The sequence below is a fragment of the Molossus molossus genome, unplaced genomic scaffold (genome assembly GCF_014108415.1).
Source record: "Molossus molossus isolate mMolMol1 unplaced genomic scaffold, mMolMol1.p scaffold_m16_p_18, whole genome shotgun sequence".
Classification (NCBI taxonomy): Eukaryota; Metazoa; Chordata; class Mammalia; order Chiroptera; family Molossidae; genus Molossus; species Molossus molossus.
In genome coordinates this window covers 61,658,156-61,677,970 of record NW_023425353.1, presented here as the reverse complement: position 1 = coordinate 61,677,970, position 19,815 = coordinate 61,658,156, and the positions used below count along the sequence as shown (strand labels likewise).

At 55.1% G+C, this 19,815-nt stretch overlaps 1 protein-coding gene across 3 annotated transcripts in view; it reads left to right on the top strand.

Annotated features, from left to right (window-relative positions):
• The window catches only part of FYCO1 (FYVE and coiled-coil domain autophagy adaptor 1), a 73,116-nt gene extending 54,666 nt beyond the window's left edge, over positions 1-18,450 (top strand). For 2 of the 3 annotated variants that reach the window (XM_036266555.1, XM_036266556.1), the window contains exons 15-18: positions 2,116-2,211; positions 9,983-10,193; positions 16,329-16,438; positions 18,207-18,450. In XM_036266555.1, the coding sequence (XP_036122448.1) occupies positions 2,116-2,211; positions 9,983-10,193; positions 16,329-16,438; positions 18,207-18,282 (493 nt within the window). In that variant the 3' untranslated portion in view covers positions 18,283-18,450. Of the gene's footprint in view, positions 1-2,115; positions 2,212-9,982; positions 10,194-16,328; positions 16,439-18,206 lie in introns of those variants that run through there. The other variant, XM_036266557.1, reaches the window with a different exon arrangement.
• The last annotated feature ends 1,365 nt before the right edge of the window (positions 18,451-19,815 follow it).

The following is a 19,815-nucleotide window of genomic DNA, read 5'->3' as shown; positions in this document are numbered from 1 at the left end:
TACTTGCAGGCCGTTGGAGGTTGTCTTGTCATGGTCACAGAGGGGCAGGTGCAGGCAGAAGGAAGAGTAGGTAAGGACACTTTTATCCTAAATGCAAGAAGATTGGGAGAGCCAGCTGCAGTTTTCAGAGTTTGTTTCATCATATATTAGTTGTCCTTTTGTTTACGGTGTTTCCACTTTGGACAAGGATAAAAGCAAATGAAACGAGGTCGGCCTACTGGCCTGGGGCCCGTCTCCTCTCCCCTGGACCTGTCTCGAGCTGCTGCTTGCACTGACCTTCTGTGGTTCTGCTTGTCCCAGGGTGAGGGAGCAAGAAGAGGGTTGCAGGGAGGAGGTCGGCGGGAGCACTGGGCCGGGGAGGAAAAGGAACAAGTGACCGGGCTTGCCTTTGGTGGCAGCAGGCCCTTTGGACATGTTCTTGTTGCACCTTCCCAAGGGGGAGCAGAGAAGGCCAAGCAGACTGAGTGAAATGCCTTTTCCAAGTCCTCTAAAACGTACAGCCTTTTCGAGCCAGCAGAACCTGGAACCCATGTGGTTCCATCTCCTCACAGCTGGAGAGAAGAAAACCCCACCCAGGAGCTATGCCCTCTCTGCCCTCTGGAGCCACCTTGAGCTCCACTTGCAGGCAGCGCCCCCAGCAGGGCAGGGTGTTTGTGAAGACCGGCTGTTCTACGTCATGGGCAGAGACAGCCCCAGCTGGCACCTGGGCGCTAGTGGGTGTCTGATTATCTAGGCAGCCCTGGAGGCTCCCGGTGCCACCGTCACCACGCCCACACATCAGCACCCTCGGAGCAGAGGCCCACATCCAGCGGCCTCCGCACACCAGCAGTAGCAGCCAGGAGCCAGGCCGGAAGTGGGCTGGTGGGAGCAGGCTAACGTCAGGCTGTCCAAGTCTGCTGGGTCCGAGCTCGGACTTCCCAAGAGGACGGCGCCCCGGTGCAGTGCCTCCTCCAGCACAGGAGACTTTCTGAGTTGGCAGCCAATAGTCTGACTCTGTGTCGGAGAAAATCCCATTAGAGCGAAGGTGGCCGCAGTGTATCCCCGGGTGTGAATCTGCCATGTCCCGTGTGACTTCGGGTCTTCCTCCTGCGAGGATCTGTTCCTGAGTCTTCTCTTGACTTTGTCAGTAGGAGTGAAAAATGCTCCGTGGTCAGCCCTGGTCGGTTTGGCTCAGCAGTTAGAGCATCAGCCTGCGGGCCAAATGGTCACAGGTTCAATGCCCAGGCAAGGGTATAGTCCTGTGTTGCTGGTCGATCCCTAGCCCCGTTTAGGGTTAGGCCGGAGGCAACCAATCAGTGTGCCTCTCACATTAATGTTTCTCTCTCTCTGTCCCTCCCCCACTTCCACTCCACCAAATACTCAGTGGAGAAATATCTTCAGGTGAGGATTAACAAACAAACAAAAATGTTATGTGGTCAAATAAATATAGAAATACTAGAGTTGACATTTAACTGATGACTGCGGCGGGCTTCTCAGAGCCTTGAATGTCCTGTGACATGTAAAGGGTGCTGACTTCCTAAGGGAGCATGCGCTGCTCCCCTCCCCTGGGGCCAGTGCCCCACCACGCCGCCTGGGGACCACAGGGTGACCGACTGCCAGTCGCCTCACATCTGGCTCTCTGCACAGCGGGCGGTGGGTCGGGAGGGAAGGTGATGTAGTTTCGGTCTGACCCCTTCGTCATGCTCTGGCCCACGGCCTCCCTCTGGCCCACACCGCTGTCTGCCCCATCAGCTCCGGGTGCCTGTTCTTGTTCCCAGAGATGGGCCAGAGCAGGCTCCTCTAGTCACTGGTGCTGGAAGGCAGGATCAGTGGAGCTGCTGACCCGTCCTGTGGCTGTCACTCTGCGGGTGTGGGTGAGGGGGTGGTCCACTTCTGTTATGGTCGTCCTGTCCCCACACCCAAGGGGAAGACGTCAGGGAAGTCACTGCTGCCCTCTTGTCCTCTCCCGGCTGGTGGCCCTCTGCCCACAGCAGGCTGGGCTCCCACAGTCTCCGGGACTGAAGGACCCCCACGGGGTCTGAGACTGGCTTTGTGACGCCAAGACCACGGGCCTCGGGAGGTGGGACCCTGTGTTCTAAGAGCTAAATGGCTGTGTTCTTGTTTGTGCCATCTCAGGGACACCACATCAAACTCACTGACGCCTGAGGACACCGAAGACACGACCTTGGGGCAGGATGCTGAAATCTGCTTGCTGAAGTCCGGAGAACTGATGTAAGTGCCGGGTCCCCGCACGGGGCTTCCCCGGGCATTGCATTTGGGCAGAGGAGCCTGGCCTGTCCGGTGCCAGGGCTGGAAAGCACCCCGCAGGCTCGACTTGGCACCGGTGGTGGCTGTCGGTTCGAGCCTTTTTTAGGTATAATTTATATACAGTGAAACCCCCTTCCTAGTGCGCAGTGCTGGACTTTGACGATAACACAGTGTAACAATCACCAGTCATGCTGCTCAGCCACACCCAGCCGGCCAGCAGCTCACACGGTCGCGGGGCCTCCGCCCAACCAGTCCTGCTCCCCGTTCTGCCAACGGGGAGGCCGAGGTCTGGAAGAGGAAAGTGATGGTCCGCCCCCAGGCGACCACCCCATGAAGATACAGACCAGGTGCACACCCCGGAAGTACCCCTCACACGCAGTCCTCCCCACAGCTCTGCCTGCCTTCTTCCGTTTTCAAGTCACTTGTTTTCTCGTTGCAAGAGCAGTATGTTTTCCTTGTAGAAAGTTAGGAAAGTAGAGATAAGTAGATCGCATTGGCATGTAGCTTTCCAGTCTTTGTAGACATATATACATAATTTTTAATGTAAATACTGTACACTGTATTTTGCAGGGTGGTTCTTTTAATCCTCACCCGAGGATATTGTTCCATTTATCTTCACACAGAGTGGGAGGGAGGGGAAAGAGAGAAACGCATTGACTGGTTGCCTCCTGCATGACCCGGACCAGAACCGCAATCGAGGTACATGCCCTTGACTGGAATCGAACCCGTGACTCTTTGGTCCGCAGGTCGATGCTCTAACCACTGAGCCGAACCAACCAGGGCTTTGCAGTCTTTTTAAACTTAATGTTGCGAGAGTATCGCCCACAGCATTCTCTCTCCCGGGTTCTGTCCGCTGGCTGCAGGACTGCATCGCGCTCACTGACGAGAGCCAGTCACTCATTCCCCTGCCTTTGTGCAGCTCCTCCCGTGCGCCAGGCACTGCTCGGAGTTCTCAGAGTACATCAGCGAACAGCAGAAATGTTGTTAGTGTGTAGTCCAGGAGGGCTTGGCCAACCTTAAACAGGAGTACATGAGTAAATGTGATAGTGTGTTACAAGGTAGTGCTTGCTATTGGAGAGAAACAAAGAGTCGGATAAGAGGCCAGGGGAACTTGCAGTTTTAGATAGAGTGACACTAAGAAGGTAAGACTTGAAGGATTGCCATGCAGATACATGAGGGAACAGCATTCAGGCAGCGGAAGCAACCAGTGCAAAGGCCCTGGGGCAGGGTGGTATCTGGCATGTTCAAGGGATAGGGTAAAGGTCAGGGTGGCTGAAGCAGAGAGCACAGGAGACCTAGTCAGAGAGGGAATGGCGGGTCCACGTCACATCAGACCTTGTTGCCATTGTTAGGACTTTGGTTTTTAATCTGAAGGAAATGGGAGCCCCCAAATTAGGTTTGGAACAGAAGAGTGGCTTAATCTAATTTACATTTGAAAAAGGATCACTCTGGTTGCCATGTGGAGCGTGACTTTGGAGGGTCAAGGGCAGAGTAGGGAGACCAGTGGAATTGACATTTATGATGTGAGTCCTGTGGACAGGAGGCTTTTATTTAAGTTTATATTTGAGCCGATAGCAAATCCTTGATTTGTTTTTATTAGCACTTCCTCTGGGAAGACCGAGTATTGTTCTTTACTGAACATATAGTGTCTAGCACAGTTAAAAAGACTAAATTCACAATCCAAATAACAATGCAAGGGAAGAATTCTGGAACATAACATTATAAGCTGACCCGCCTTGGTGGGGATTCCATCCGTCAGCGACTGCGCACGTGGTGCTGTGCGGACGGTTCACGTTACCGGAAAGGCCTCGCCCACAGGGACCCTCTCTGCCCTCTCAGTCTCTGAAAAACGTAAATACTGCAAAAGGCCTTTTATACCACAATTAGAAATAAAGCTTAATGCATGAGGACATGTTTCATGGAGTTAAATTTTCACAAAGGTAATGACTCAGATCAGAACTGTTCTTTAGAGTATTTGAGTTTTTTAATCGTTGATTAGTTTTCTCATTAGCAGCTTTGGGGGGTGTTTCCATCCATCCCCACAGCTTTGGAGGCAGACAGAACTCTCAGCACCACCACTTGCTGTGCAGTCTTGGGCACATTACCTAACCTCTCTGAGCTTTAGTTTCCACCCCTGTGGTAAAGAGGATAGAAATATATTTTCTCCAGAAGAGGCGCAGTAGAGATGAGGCTGGCCCCAGCCCACAACACTCCTAGGTTGTAGCCCCAAGTTAACATGCTGCCTCTGGAGTTGCTTGGTGCAGGAGGGGGTGCCACTCAGTCAAGACAGGCAGCGCCAGGGGGACTTCCCCATTCACGTCAAGTTCATCCTCTCGTGTCAGCTCCACACTGCGGGGAGGCAGGCATGGCTGTCTCTGTTCGCGTACGAGGGGACTGAGGCTTAAGAGGGGGTCAGCCCTGCAGCAGTAGGAGTGAGGCAGGCACTAGAACCCAGGTCCCTCTGGCCCCACACCTCATTCTTCACATCACATCTGGGCCTGCTGAGGGCGCTGCAGGCAGAGGAACTCGGTCACTAAACCCGCCACACTCCTGGAAGAGGCTTTCATCCACCTGGTGACAGTTCGAGCCAGGAACAAGGCCCCGAGAAGCCTTTTCCCCAAAGCCAGCATACCAGCCTGTGTTAAAGAGAGTCTAGGAGGGGATCCAAGAAGCGGTAGAGTAGGTGGAAATTGCACTCACCTCCTTCCAGGACCACACTAGAATTACAGCTAAACTATGGAATGCTTCACCTGAATAATCAGCTGAAGACAAGCTGAGCTTAAGTCGTTCTTTTAATCCTCACCCAAGGATATTTTTCCATTGATTTTCAGGTAGAGTTGGGGGGGGGGGGGCGGAGAAAGATTGATGTGAGAGAGACACATTGATTGGTTGCCTCCTGTACAACCCCTACCAGGACCAGGGATCAAACCGCAACCAAGTACGTGCCCTTGACTGGAATCAAACCCACAACTCTTTGGTCCACGGGCCGATGCTCTAACTGCTGAGTCACACTGGCCAGGGCTGGACATAGGTCTTCTGGCCAAGGATTAACAGAAGGAGCCACGTGGAGACTGGTAGGGACGGCAGACCCAGAAAGGGCTGGCCCACTCCTGCGGGCAGGGTTGAGATCCCGGGGGGATATCACAGCTGCTGAGGTTCCTGAAGCAGGGGTCTCAGCCCCGCACCAGGTTCCCCATCTGGCCGTGAAAACCAGTGGCGATGCCGTTCTCCAAGGGCAGACGGGATTCTGCTAGAGACTAAGGCGCCCTCTTCAGTATCAAGCACTCACCCTGGGCTCCGGAGGAAGGCGGGTGCAGGGCCTAGATCCTGTGAGGAGAGACGGGGCTTCTGGCTCTGGGGCGAAAGCCGGAGGGGCAGCCGCCAGGGCCCCCGTCCCGAGACTGTCGCATCGCAGATGCTGTCTTTCTGGGGCCGAGCCCGCCACACAGCAAGGGGACATGCAGCGGCCCCACCCTCTGGGCTTCCTCCTGCCCCGCGTGCGCAGCAGGTCACCGCCTGCAGAACAGTCAGCGACCTGGGCCCCGAGTGTAGAGGTCCGGCAGACTTAGGGGCTGTCAGTGACTGAGTTGTGTGGCTCTGGGGTGGGGGCCATTCTCCCCTTTTCCCCCAGGCCTGACCAGCACCTGCCCCTCACGGGAGAGGCAGAACCTGGGACATACTGGGTTTCGTGGCTCCAGGATGGGGCCTGTTTCTCCCTGCACCCCCAGCCTTTGCAGAGCCCTCCCTTCACACAGACAAATCTTAGTCCGTTTGTGCCCAATAAACTCCACTGACTTCACCCTGATGACTCCCCGTGACCTGCCCCACCACAGAGGCAGCCAGCAGATGCAGCTAGCCTTGCTCTACCCTGGGACTTGTGGTGAAGTAGCCTCAGACCCAGCACTGACCCAAGTTTGAACCTGTATCAGTCTGGTAGTCACCACTCACCCCTACCTGGTGACTCACCGAGAGCTCAGGCGGTTCGAGTACTGCCAGAGGCCCTTCCAGTGACTGAGCCACAGGCAGGCAGCCGGAGGCAGAGGCAGATCTGGGAATGCCCGCACCCTTTGCTGACGCCCCCGGGCTCATGAAAGGCAGCCTTGGTGTACAGCTTGGTCCTTCCTGCACACATCCAGGCCCAGCAGAGGCAGCCACTAACTGCGGCTTGTTTTATAGCTCCAAGCAGGTTGCCCAGGGCCACAGGCAACATCTGACATTGGCCTGCACCAGAGTCTCTCTCTAGAGGCACCAGGACCAACACACCCAGTGGCCAGCTTCAGACACCAGAGCAGGACCCAGTGAGCTCCACATGGGCACCTCCAAGGGCTGGCTCATCAGGCAGCAGGCCTGCCGAGGTGGACTCTGCCCGTGTGGTCAGCCCTGCACAGCAGCTTGTGCACGCGGTCAGGTTGGCCTCACAGTCAGCTAGCCTGATGGGCTTCTTTAAGAAGAAGAAGAGGGGGTGGGGGAGAGGAACATATGCCCGGCTAGTGTGGCTCAGTGGATTGAGCATCGTCCCATGGACTGAGAGGTCCCGGTTCGATTCCCGGTCAGGGCCCCTGCCCGGGTTGTGAGCTCGATCCCTGGTATGGGGCGTGCAGGAGGTGCTGATCAATGTTTCTTTCTCACGTTGATGTTTCTATCCCTCCCTTCTTCTCTCTCTAAGAAAATCAATAAGCACATATGTTTGGAAAAAAAAAAAAAAGGAACATAGTTAGAAGGAATAAAATGGCAATAAATACCATCATATCAATAATCACTTTAAGTGTAAATGGTTTAAATGCTTCAATCAGAAGGCTAAGGTATCTGAGTGGATAAGAAAACAAGACCCATATGTATGCTGTCTGCAAGAGACCCACCTCAGAACAAAAGACACACACAGACTAAAAGTAAAAGGATAAAAAAGGTATTTCATGCAAATGAGGGAAAATGAAAAGCCAGGTAGGAATACTTACACCAGAGAAAATATACTTTAAAACAAGGGCTATACAGGTTGTGGGCCCGATCCCCAGTGGGGGCATGCAGGAGGCAGCCAGTTGATGTCCTCTATCATCAATGCTTCTTTCTCTCTCCCTCTCACTTCCTCTCTCTCTAAAATTCAATAAAGAAAAAAAATTTTAAAAAAAACAAAACAAGGGCCATAATAAGAGACAAAGAAGGACACTACACAATGATAAAGGAATTAATCAAACAAGAGGATATAACCCTTGTAAACATTTATGCACCTAACATAGAAGCACCTACATATATAAAGTAACTCTTGATGAACATAAAGGGAGAGATTGACAGTGATACAGTCACAGTAGGGGATTTTAACACCTTGTTGACATCAGTGGATAGAGCTTCCAGACAGAAAATCAACAAGGAAACAGTGGTTTTAAAAGACACACTAGATCAGATGGATTTGTTATCATTAGAGCATTTTACTCCAAAGCAGCAGAATATACATTTTTAAGTGCACAAATTTAAGAAGATTGAAATCATATCAAGCATTTCTCTGACCATAATGGTATGAAACTAGAAATGAATCACAAGAAAACTGAAGAACACAAGACACTTGGAGGCTAAATGACATGGGAGAAGGCAAGACAGTACCCTGGGGTACAGACAGTCTGTGCAATAAACTGTGTTGGGAAAACTGGACAGATACGTGCAAAATGAAACTAGACCACCTTTTTACACCATATGCAAGAGTAAACTCAAAATGGGTTAAAGACTTCAATGTAAGTCTTGATTCCATAAAAGTCCTAGAAGAAAATATAGGCAGTAAAATCTCAGACTTTTCTCTGAATATTTTTTTCTGATATATTTCCTTGGGCGAGGAAAACAATAAACAAATGGGACTACATCAGTCAAAAGTTTTTACACAACAAAGGAAACCATCAACAAGATGAAAAGAAGCCACCAAATGGGAGAACATATTTGCCAGTGATACATCTGATAAGGCATTAATATCCAACATTTATAAAGAACTTACACAACTCAGCACCAAAAAACCAAACCATTCAATTAAAAATGGGCAAAGAGCCCTGGCCGGTTTGGCTCAGCGGTTAGAGCGTCGGCCTGCGGTCCTGAGAGACCCGGGTTCGGTTCCCGCTAAGGGCACGTACCTTGGTTGCAGTTTGTCCCCGGCCCTGGTCGGTTGTGCGGGTGGCAGCCACTCGATGTGTCCCTTTCACATCGATGTTTCTCTCTCTCTCTCTGTTCCTCTCTCTCCCTCCCACTCTACCTGAACAAAAAATGGAAAAATGTCCTCAGGTGAGGATTAAAAAAAATAATAATAAAATAAAAATGGGCAAAGAACCTGAATAGACACTTCTCCAAAGAGGACAAACAACACATGGCCAATAAAAATACAAAAAGTTGTTCAACATCACTAATCATAAGAGAAATGCAGATTAAAACCACAAGGAGATACCTCTTGTACCTGTCAGAATGGCTGTCATCACTAAATCAACAAACAAGTGGCGAGGATGTGGAGAAAGGGGAACCCCCTCGTGCACTGTTGGTGGGAATATAGATTCCACTATGGAAAACAGTGTGAATTTCCTCAAAAAATTAAAAATGGGACCGCCTTATGACCCAGTGCTTCCACTTCTGGGTATATATCCAAAGAAACCCAAACCACTAATTCAAAAGAATATATGCACCCCTATGTCCACTCCAGTGTTATTTACAATAGCCAAGATCCGGAAATAGCCCAAGTGCCCATCAATAGATGAGTGGGTAAAAAAGCTGTGGTACATTTACACAATGGAATATTAGTCAGCCATAGAAAAGAATGAAATCGCACCATTTGCAACAGCATCAGTGGACCTAGAGGGTATTACGCTAAGTGAAACAAGTCAGTCAGAGACAAACACTGCCCTGGCCAGGTGGCTCAAACAATCAAATCAGAAACAAGCTCCGATACAGAGCACAGGAGAGGGGCTTGGGGGGCTGGGTGAAGAAAGTGAGGGGTTGAGAGTACAGATTGGCAGCTGCAGAGTGGTCACAGGGATGTGAAGTACAGCGTAGGGAGCATAGTCACTAATATCGTAATAACTATGGTGCCAGGTGGTTCTGGAAACATCAGGGGAACACTACGTAAAGCATATGATCCTCTAACCACTATGCCGTACACCTGAAACTAACCCAACCAAGATAATATTCAATGCAAACTGTAATAGAAAAATCTAAAAAATAAGAATTCCATTGGAAGAAGAGAGAGAGGGAGTGTGGGGTAATTGCATGCAAGACAAGTCAGGGTGCCCTCTTAGAATCTTGCAACAGACTCCAGATTTGCCCTGAAGAGGGACAACCGAAAGGGCGGGAGGTTGCTAAGGAGGGTGTGCTTTCAGCTGGTGGTCATGACAGGGCAGGGACTGGAGAGGGGACCGCTGAGCAGCAGGGTGGCCACCGGAGGACTGCGGAGGCTGAGGCCTCCGTATCCGCGCCCTGTCCTGGCCGGGGCTCGTGGGAACCACCGCAGCTCACGCCAGCAGGGCTTGTCTGTGTTTTTACCTGTGTCCCCAGTGCCTGGAACTATGCCGGCACAAAGAAAGCGTTCAGGAAACATCTGCTGGCATGAGCTACTCATCGGGTTTTCTCCCCAAATTAAGCATGTGGTCAAGGTTACCCAGGATCCTCCTAGGAGCCTCGGATCACTGGCCGCCTCTGAGCCACAGACAACCTGACCAGCAAAGATGACTTTTGCCCACTTTGACCAGGTCCCTCTCTGCACATATTGTTTTAGGATAAAATTACCCTTCACAGTGGACGAAATCGCCAGCTTCGGGGAGGGCAGCAGGGAGCTGTTTGTGAGGTCCAGTACCTACAGCCTCATCCCCATCACCGTGGCCGAGGCAGGCCTCACCATCAGCTGGGTCTTCTCCTCCGACCCCAAGAGCATCTCCTTCAGCGTGGTCTTCCGAGAGGCCGAGGACACACCACTGGATCAGTGTAAGGTAAGGCCAGCCCCCTGCTGGTGGCATTGCTCACACATCAGGACACCTGGCCAGGCCCTGCAGGGCCGTGGCTGTTCTGCCCTCTGCTGGGCAGGCCTTGCTTGGAATGTTCTGGGCCCCCGCTGTGAGAGGGGCCGAGGGACACCAGGCTGGGCGAGCCCTCTGGGCCGCATCACAGAGCAGGCAGAGCACCTGGGCGCGTCCGCTCGGGGACAGAAAGACCTGGACGCTCAGTAGAGTGAGCATCACATGCCTGAAGGCCACTCCTTCGTCAGACAGCTTCAGTCTGTCCCCAGAGAGGCTAGTGGTGGAAACTTTGAGGGAGACAGGCGTGTGGCTCTGGCTAAGAGTTAGTTTTGAACGGCTGTGCAGGCCAGAGCGGCCTTCCGTGGGAGGCACCAGCTCCAGGGCCTCTGCTTCCGGTGTCAGCGGAGGGCGTGCGGCAGCTCACCTCAGGACCAGCCACTGTGTCACTGCGTTCGGTGGCTGTGAATCTCGATGCCGGATACCAGTTCCTAACCTCCTGAGACTCCTAAGCTTGGAGTGTTGATGATGGCCTGGGCCGGTGTCCTCGACCAGGGCCACAGTCCTCAACCTGGGCTGCACGTCAGAAACACCTCTGTAGGAGGGTGAGGGGACCTGGGCAGTGTTTTTAAACCTGCTGCCGAGGCCCCACCCAGACCACTGAGTGAGAATCTCGGGCTGGCAGGGCACAGACATCACGATTCCAGGGAGCGGCCAAGGTTGAGAACCGCAGGGCTGAAGCCAGGGGGGCAGCCCGAGTGCAGAAGTTGGGGTGGAATCCGGGGCACAGGCAGGGCACAGGACGCGTGGTGGCCGATGAGGGAGGCGTGAGGAAGAGGTCGAATCCCCTCCTGCACCGCCGCAGGGGAGGGCTCGGGATAGCGGTGAGCTGGTAGGGCTGCTCGGAAACCCAAGTCCATCTGAATCGCCAGCGGAGGGAACGGTGGGAACAGTCACACGTGCTGGGCGGGAGCTCGGTGGCCCAGGCCTTATATGGTCACCCATATCTCCATTTTCCAAAGTGACAAGAATCAGGATAGAGAAGAGCAATCCGAGGTGTCCCGAGGGTGTCAGGGTGAGGTGGGAGGGCCCCGAGCTGAAGGCCCTCCAGGCCGGGCTGGGTGGGCACACGGCAGGCCGCGGCCAGCACCCACGGGCAGGGAGGTCCGCATCTGGGGTGGCTCTTCCCCACCCTGCCCTGCGGTTTCGAGGATTGCGCTGTCGTGTCTGTGCTCTTCAGAGCCCCTCCTGAAGTGCCCTTCTGGCCTCCCTGAGTTGGCCTTGCCTCCTGGGTCTCGCGTCCGTTCTCCTCTGAACACTGCTCGGCCCTCTTGTCCTTCCGAGGGCTGATAACCACACCGCCTGCCTCGCTCTGGGGCCCTTCCTTCCCGAGAGGTTGCAAACCCTCAGCCTGCAGGCCTTGGGGCGTGTGGTCCGAGAGTGGACTCAGGGCCACCTGCCGACGGTGCAGGGGACGGCGGCATCTCGCCAGCTTGCAGTAGGACGTAGACGCCGAGCGACTTGCCTGGCCGGCGAGTTGAGCAGCAGTGAAACCAGCGTGTGTATCTGCTCTGCCCCGGCCTGCCTCACAGCCAGGAGCCACCCAGTGCCCTGCTGGGCACCTTCCTGTTCCCAAGACCCACCGAGCACCTACGCTGTGTCCGAGAGGGGAAGGGCGAGAGGGAGGAAGGTGACGGAGGCAGGTGTCCAGGCCTTCGACGTTGCGCCCGCCCACACGTGGCTGAGCTGTGGGTCTCTCCCCTTGCTCAGTCACTCGCCTGCCAAATCCTCGTGGCCCTGGGACGTCTGTGTGGCTCCTACCAGGAATCGGGAGCTTGGGGACCTGGAAGAGTTGTCCTCATCTCTGGCTTCCAGGTGCCTTCGGGGGTTATGACCACCATTGTCTTCCCCACAGTGGACGCCAGGGGGCAGGAGAAGCCCATCTACTGGGGGAGAGCCCGGCGCTCAGGTGCTCCTCTGCCCTCACAGGCCCGGCTCACCAGCCAGCTGCAGGCAGAGGTGGTTGGTTGTTTCTTCCTGAGGTCCCCAAACAGATGTCAGCCTGGGGAACCTCCTTCCAGCTCACATCCAGCATCTGTCCTGGGGACTCCCCATGCGATCCCTGACCGCCTGGGTCTCACAGGAAACCATGGGATCGGTGTGACCATGGAGGTCCGGACACGGGGCTGTGCCGCGTACTTGCCTTCTGTTCTGCTCTGAACGGCTCTGTGGGGCCCGCTAGGGACAGAGAGAAGGGACAAGTGGGGTCTGCCCTTGAGGAGCTCACGACAGAATCAGAGAGCCTAGTACACAGGTAACTGGCTCCGCGTGGTGAGTGTCATAACCGGGTGGGCGCTGTGGGGTCGCCTGGGGCCAGTGATCGGGCAGGAGACCCCGGGCCGCGTGGTGAGTGTCATAACCGGGTGGGCGCTGTGGGGTCGCCTGGGGCCAGTGATCGGGCAGGAGACCCCGGGCCAAACCAAAAGCAGCATGTGGGGCGTGGGTCAGAGGAGAAGGGTCCAGGAGGAGGAGCAGCGCGGCAGAAGGCCAGCCCCGTCTCGGTGGCACCTGTCCGACACCCCCACCTGGGTCACCCCGTCCAGCGTGACTTCCTCCGCACCGTGACGCCGAGCCCAGAGGTCGTGAGTTTGGGGAGGCACCCGATAGAAGAAGGGGAGCACCGAAGCCTTGAGCCTGCCACGTGCAGGGCGCAGGCCCTGCTCCCTGGGCAGGGGACCCGCGTCGGGCCAGGGACGCTCGGGGGCCTGCCTGGGGCTGCGAGCAAGGACCTTTTAAACAGCTGTATTGAGATATAGTCCATCCATTTAAAATGTACAATTCATTGTTTTTTAGTATATTCACAGAGTTATACAACTACCACCACTGTCTACTCTTAGATCATTTCATCATACCCCAAATGCTTGGGCCCGGTAGCAGTCACCCACTCCGCCCAGCGACCGCCAGCCTACTCTCTTTCGTTATGGGCTGACCTGTTCTGGACACTGTGCGAGTGGAATCTGCAGTATGAGGCCTTGGTGACTGGTGTCTCCACTTGGCAGGGAGCCTTGCTTTGTGCCAGGACCCAAGCCCCTGGAGCCAGAGAGATCAGTACACCAGCTTGGACTATTTTACAGGCACAGCGCCTACTTTGGGGCATGGTCTCCCCGGCAGGGGGCCAGTGGGAGGTGTCCCCAGGGATCACAGCGCAGCCTGTGCCCCTGGTGCGTGCCAGTCGTCCTCCCGTCACCTCCGCTGCACGCTGACACCAGAGCTGTTAGTCATCTCCCCGGACATCCTGGGCCATCGACTGATGTAAAATAATGCGAGAATTTTACGGAGTTTGACCATGGTCGGAAATCAGCAGCTGAAATGAACAAAAGTCTCTAGAACAGGATGTTTGAAAGAAATGAAGAGTATTATTAAATACTTCCGAGGACCCGTCTCAACGAGCTCTTGGTTGTTGCTTTGTAAGCAAGGCGGTGGCCGTGAAGGGCGCACAGGTGTCCCGGGTGCGCAGCGCCTTTCTCCAGCGCTGCCTCCTGCCTGTGCTTGCGGGGGTGTCTCGAGCAGGCTCAGAGTCGTAGGTCCCGGGCCACGGAGACAGGCCCACCCACTCGGCTCCCCAGGCTTCAGCCCGTGGACTGAGATGTTATTGAGCATCAGTGGAACTTACAAGATAATGTGCAGAAGTGGCCACAGAGCTCACGCACAGTAGGTCCTCATGCATCTTCGTCCCCCCAGGCGAATGCCCTGTGGAGTGGGGACAGCACACCCTGTGCTCCCCTGCCTTGCCTGCGGGCTCCCTTCTGATTTCTCTTCGGCTGTTGTGTTGTTTAGAAGTATGATTTAGTTTCCAAATATTTGGGGATTTTGCAGAGATCTGCTATTTATTTTTAACTTAATTCCATTGTCAGAAAAACATATTTTGTATAACTTGAATCCATATAAATGTAATTGTTTTTTTCTGTTTTTTTTTTATCCTCACCCGAGGACATTTTTTATCTTTTGTTCAGGTAGAGTGGGAGGGAGAGAGAGGAAGAGAGAGAGAGAAACATCGACATGAAAGGGACACATCGAGTGGCTGCCACCCGCACGACCAACCAGGGCCGGGGATAAACTGCAACCGAGGTACATGCCCTTAGCGGGAACCGAACCCTGGTCTCTCTGGACCGCAGGCCGACACTCTAACCGCTGAGCCAAACCGGCCAGGGCTGTAATTGTTTTTTTTTTAACAGTCTGGTCTACCTGGTGACTGTTCCAAGTGCACTTGAAAAGACTGTATTCTGCTGTTGTTGGGTGGAGTGTTCTGTGATGATCAATTAGATTAAGTTAGTTGATAGTATTGTTCAAGTCTTCTATTTCCTTATTAAAAAAACAAAAAACAAAACAGACATTGATGTGAGAGAGAGAAATATCAATTGGTTGCCTCCTCTACACACCCCGACCAGGGATCAAACCCGCAACTTTTCAGTGTTCAGGATGACCCTCCAGCCCCCTGAGCCACACCAGCCAGGGCCTGTTTCCTCACTGAGTTTCTTTCTCCTTATTCCCTCGCTTATTGAGAGATATGAAACTATTCCATTATAATTGAGAATTCATTTTACTTCTCCTCGTAACTCGACCGTTTTTTGCTTCGTTTGCGCTGAAGCTCTGTCATCAGGAGCGTAAATGTGCAGGATTGTTATGTCCGCTTGGGGAACTGACATCTTTATCTTTACGAAATTACCCCGGTCATATTCTTTGATATAATATATGCTTTGATATCAATATAGTCGATCCAGCTTTCTTTTGGTTAGTGCTAGCACAGCGCATCTTTGTACATCCTTGTACTTTTAGCCTGTTTGTATCTTTACATTTAAATTGCATTTCTCGTCCGGCTGGTGTGGCTCAGTGGTTGAGCGTCGACCCTGCACCAGGAGGTCGCCAGTTAAATTCCTGGTCAGGGCACATGCCCAGGTTGTGGGCCCGTCCCCAGTGGGGGGCATGCAGGAGGCGGCTAGTTGATGTTCTCTCTCATCAATGTTTCTCTCTCTCTTCTTCTCCCTTCCTCTCTCTATAAAATCAATAAAGGAAAAAAAATTTTTTTTAATGATTCCTTTAAAAATAAATAAATAAATAAATAAATTCCATTTCTTATAGGCTTGATGGGGTTGGGTCTTACTTTTATCCAACCTGATAATCTCTGTCTTTTTTTTTATTTATTTATTTATTTATTTATTTATTTATTTATTTATTTATTTTATCCTCACCCGAGGATGTTTTTCCATTTTTTGTGCAGATAGAATGGGAGGGAGAGAGAGGAAGAGAGAGAGAGAGAAACATCGACATGAAAGGTACACATCGAGTGGCTGCCACCCGCACGACCAACCAGGGCTGGGGACAAACTGCAACCGAAGTACGTGCCCTTAGTGGGAACCGAACCCGGGTCTCTCCGGACCGCAGGCCGACGCTCTAACCGCTGAGCCAAACTGGCCAGGGCTAATCTCTGCATTTTAATTGCGATGTTTAGACTATTTACATTGAATGTGATTATTGATAAGGTTGGAGTGAGTATTGCGTCTTCCTGCTTGTTTGCTGTTTGCCTGTCTGGTGGTTCCCTTTCCTCCCAAGGCAGGAACTCAGACAGTGGTCAGGCTCACCTCGTCCCTGCAGAGATCACTGCCTCCGTCGCCTAATGTCCAGTCTGTTGAAAACTGCTGTTTTGTATAAGACGGGGGCCCACAGGAAACAGCCAGACAGACGGATGTCACCTAGAATAAGCCCCCGCTTCCTGAAGCCAGAAGGGCTGCTTCTCTGGATGGTGGGGCACCCTGGCACTGGCCACGGTCAGAGAAGGCTGGGCTCCGCTCCTTGGGGGTGTTGACCAGTTCATGATCCTGGGTGAAACTCATTCCTACCCTCACTACAAGTTGTCAGCAAACCCACAGCATGTGGGTCACCTCACCCTCCTGGGGGCGCATCTCAGCCCCCACCCAGCTCAGCTTTGCCCTCAGACACGGCACTCAGCCTCCCTGGGTCTGTTTCCTCCCCCAAAATAAAGGGTCTTTCGAGAGGATGCATGGGGCCCTGTTGGCCTCTTTGATGGTTTTTCTTCTCTGCTCTTCCTCCCAGGTCCTCATTCCCACGACGCGGTGCAACTCCCACAAGGAGAACATCCAGGGCCAGCTCAAGGTCCGCACGCCAGGCATCTACATGCTCATCTTCGACAACACCTTTTCCAGGTAGGGGCCTCCTCAGCTTCTGGTCATCCACCTGCCACCTGGTCTCAAGGACAGAAGTGGCCGTTAAAAATCAAATATTTAATTATCATTAATTTCTTACTACTAGTTCTTTGATGTTAGACCCCTCTACTACGGTGTTGGAATGTGTTATCGATTTTATAACACACAAGCTAATAGTTCCAGTCTGACTACATGGCAGGTGGCTCTCACCCCTCCACACCTACTGGCTCACCTGGGCCCCATCCCCTGTGTAGGGACCATCTTCTCCTCATGTCACTGCTAAGGGACTGAGGACTGGAGGGGTAAGAGTGACACTCTCAAGTCACACAGCGAGTGACAGAGCCAGCTGAACACCGTGGCTTGGCTTCCGGCTCGGACTCAGCCGGCTCGCTCTCCTGCCTCTCTCTGACGTCGGGTCCCACGGCCCAGCCACAGAAGGCTCAGGAGATCCGGTGGGAGGGTCCGGCGGGCGCGTGGACGGGCCGCCGAAGGAGCAGGGGACGGAAGGGTGGACACAAGCAGGACGAGGGCTGTGCGGTGAGGCCTGGCCCCTGGCCCTCCTCGTCAGGGAGCAGGGCCCGGGGGAAGCACTGCGAAGCGCCCGGTCCGGGCGTAGGGCTTGGGCAGGAGGATGGGCCTGTAGCGAGATGAGGCTGAGCCCAGCCAAGGAAGGAAGTGGGAGAGAGGACAGCAAGGGTGAGCCCCTGCCATAAGCCGGGGCTCATGAGACATGACGGGAGCTTGGGGTTACTGTCCCTGTCCCTTTGATGTCTTCTGACTTCAGCATAACCCTTCATTGCGGCTGCCTCTCATGAGACCTGCCCGATCAGCATCCGGCCACGTCTCTGAGTGGCGCCCAAGCTAGTGGCCACATCCCCCCACGTGGGCACCTTCCAGCCCACTTGGGTGTTCAGCAGAATAACCTGATGGAGCACTCGGGGGGAAGCTGTGCCATCCCCTCACCACCTCCAGCCTTGGACTCCCAGGGCTTGTGGCCAAGGGCATCCAGCAAAGGAGGGGTAGGAGGATGAGATTCCCATACTCCCCCGTGGACGTGAACGTGAGCACACCTCCAGTTAGCAGGACGCCGGGGCCCAGGTCCAGCAGGTCCAGAGAGCTGCCTGCAGGGTGGGCGGGGTCGGCCAGGCACGGGCCCTGCTTGCTCCCTCTGGCCGGATGCGCCCCCCTTCCCAACTGGCACCGAGCACTGCTACCACTCACTGCCCCCGCTGCGGGCGACGGAGCGGCCGAGGAGGCATGTCGAGGGCAGAGCGCAGTTCCCAGCCCCAAGCGGCTCCCAGCTGTCCTCAGAGGTGGCCGAAGTGCAGCTGAGACAAACCCTGCCTTTGCCTGTGGAGTCCGTCTCCAAGGGAGGCAGGATGGACCCGGTGCACAGTCAGAAGGAAGTCCCTACTCACCTCCCCTCCCAGCACCTGCTCCGTCCGCTCCCCCCGTGGAGTACGGCCCACCAGGCTCCCGAGACCCCAGGCCCTTTCGGAGCAGCAGGGGTGGGGGTGCACAGCGTGGGACCAGCGGGCGTTTCTGCACCCAGCCCCAGGAAAGTCCACGCCATGTCCCAAGGCCCCTGATTCTTTGCACAGACAGGACTCAGCTGGACAGACAGGAAATGGGATGAGAGACCCAGATATCTGAGCAGAGGTCTCCCCAGAGGGTTCTCTGTGCCCACCAGCACCCACACCAACGCGGCAGCTCAGCCTTGACCTCTCGGCTCTCGGGGGACACCTTCCATTTCCATTTGTTTCCTCAGGTTTGTCTCCAAAAAAGTGTTTTACCACTTGACTGTCGACCGGCCTGTGATCTACGATGGAAGTGATTTCCTGTAGCCTTGAGCACCTGGATTTTAATAGTTTCACTTCACCCACAGGAAACACTACTGTTCTCACCTGTCACATAAAACACTAAAACAAAACCAACAACAGAACAACCCAGCCAGCCAAGGCTGGTCCATGCTGCAGCCCGAGCGCACCCCAGAGCCCCAAGCACACCCTGGAGCCCCGAGCGCCCCCTGCAGCCCTGAGCGCACCCCAGAGCCCCGAGCGCACCCTGGAGCCCCGAGTACACCCTGGAGCCCCGCGCGCCCCCTGCAGCCCTGAGCGCCCCCTGCAGCCCTGAGCGCACCCCAGAGCCCCGAGCGCACCCTGGAGCCCCGCGCGCCCCCTGCAGCCCTGAGCGTACCCCAGAGCCCCGAGCGCACCCTGGAGCCCCGAGCACACCCTGGAGCCCCGAGCCCTGGAGCCCCGAGCGCACCCTGCAGCCCCGAGCGCACCCCAGAGCCCCGAGCGCACCCTGCAGCCCCAAGCGCACCCCAGAGCCCCGAGCGCACCCTGCAGCCCCGAACGCACCCCAGAGCCCCGAGCGCACCCTGCAGCCCCGAGCGCACCCCAGAGCCCCGAGCGCACCCTGCAGCCCCGAGCGCACCCTGCAGCCCCGAACGCACCCCAGAGCCCCGAGCGCACCCTGCAGCCTTGAGTGTACCCCAGAGCCCCGAGCACACCCTGCAGCCCTGAGCGCACCCCAGAGCCCCAAACGCACCCTGCAGCCCCGAATGCACCCTGTAGCCCCGAGCGCACCCTAGCCTTGACGAGGAGCCGGGCTGTTCCAGGCAGGGTGCACTCCGCCCTGCACCACCCAACCTGGGGCTTCCGAGGGCTCAGGCAGCCTTCCCTATGGTTAGGGACTAACTGTCCTTGCACCGAAGGGACACTCTGCCAAAGGGCCACCTGCTCCTGAGGACACCATTGGTTCCAAGCCTCCTGTGGGAAGAGTTTCACAGGCCAGACGAGATGCCCACCTCTGCCCATGGAGGGAGTTGCCCTGCTCTGCCCAGCCTGGGCCCGGCATCCCAAGAGACCATGAGCCTGGATGCCCTTGCCAGACCCCGAGAGGCCCTTAGGTCCCCTGAAAAGAAGGTCTCAGGGTCACTGCGAGAGCCAGCATGCCAGGGCCCTCCTGAGGTCTCCCCGTGTTCCTGCCCCAGTGGTTTCAGAGGCGCCTCCAGCTGCTCCTTCCGGGCCTCTGGGCGTTTCTGCCTGTGAGCAAAGCCCTCGTCACCAGGCCCGGCAGCTGTTGGCAGAGTCACTGCGCCCAGGAGCCAGACCCCATCGCACGCGGGCGGCAGCAGCTTCCTGGCTGCAGATGGCCGAGGGCGGACGCTGGCCGAGGCCCGTGCGTGACTGAGAAGCGGGGCCGTGCTTGGCCTTGCCGCCCTGCCCCTCAGCGGGTGGCCTGGCTCTGCTTATACAGACGAGCCGCTGCCCACCTGCGGACGCGTGACTGATGCTCGTGATCAGGACGAGAACCACTCGGGCAACGGTGCGCAGGCGGAGTTCGTGGATCTGCTCCCGCCTGCCACAGTC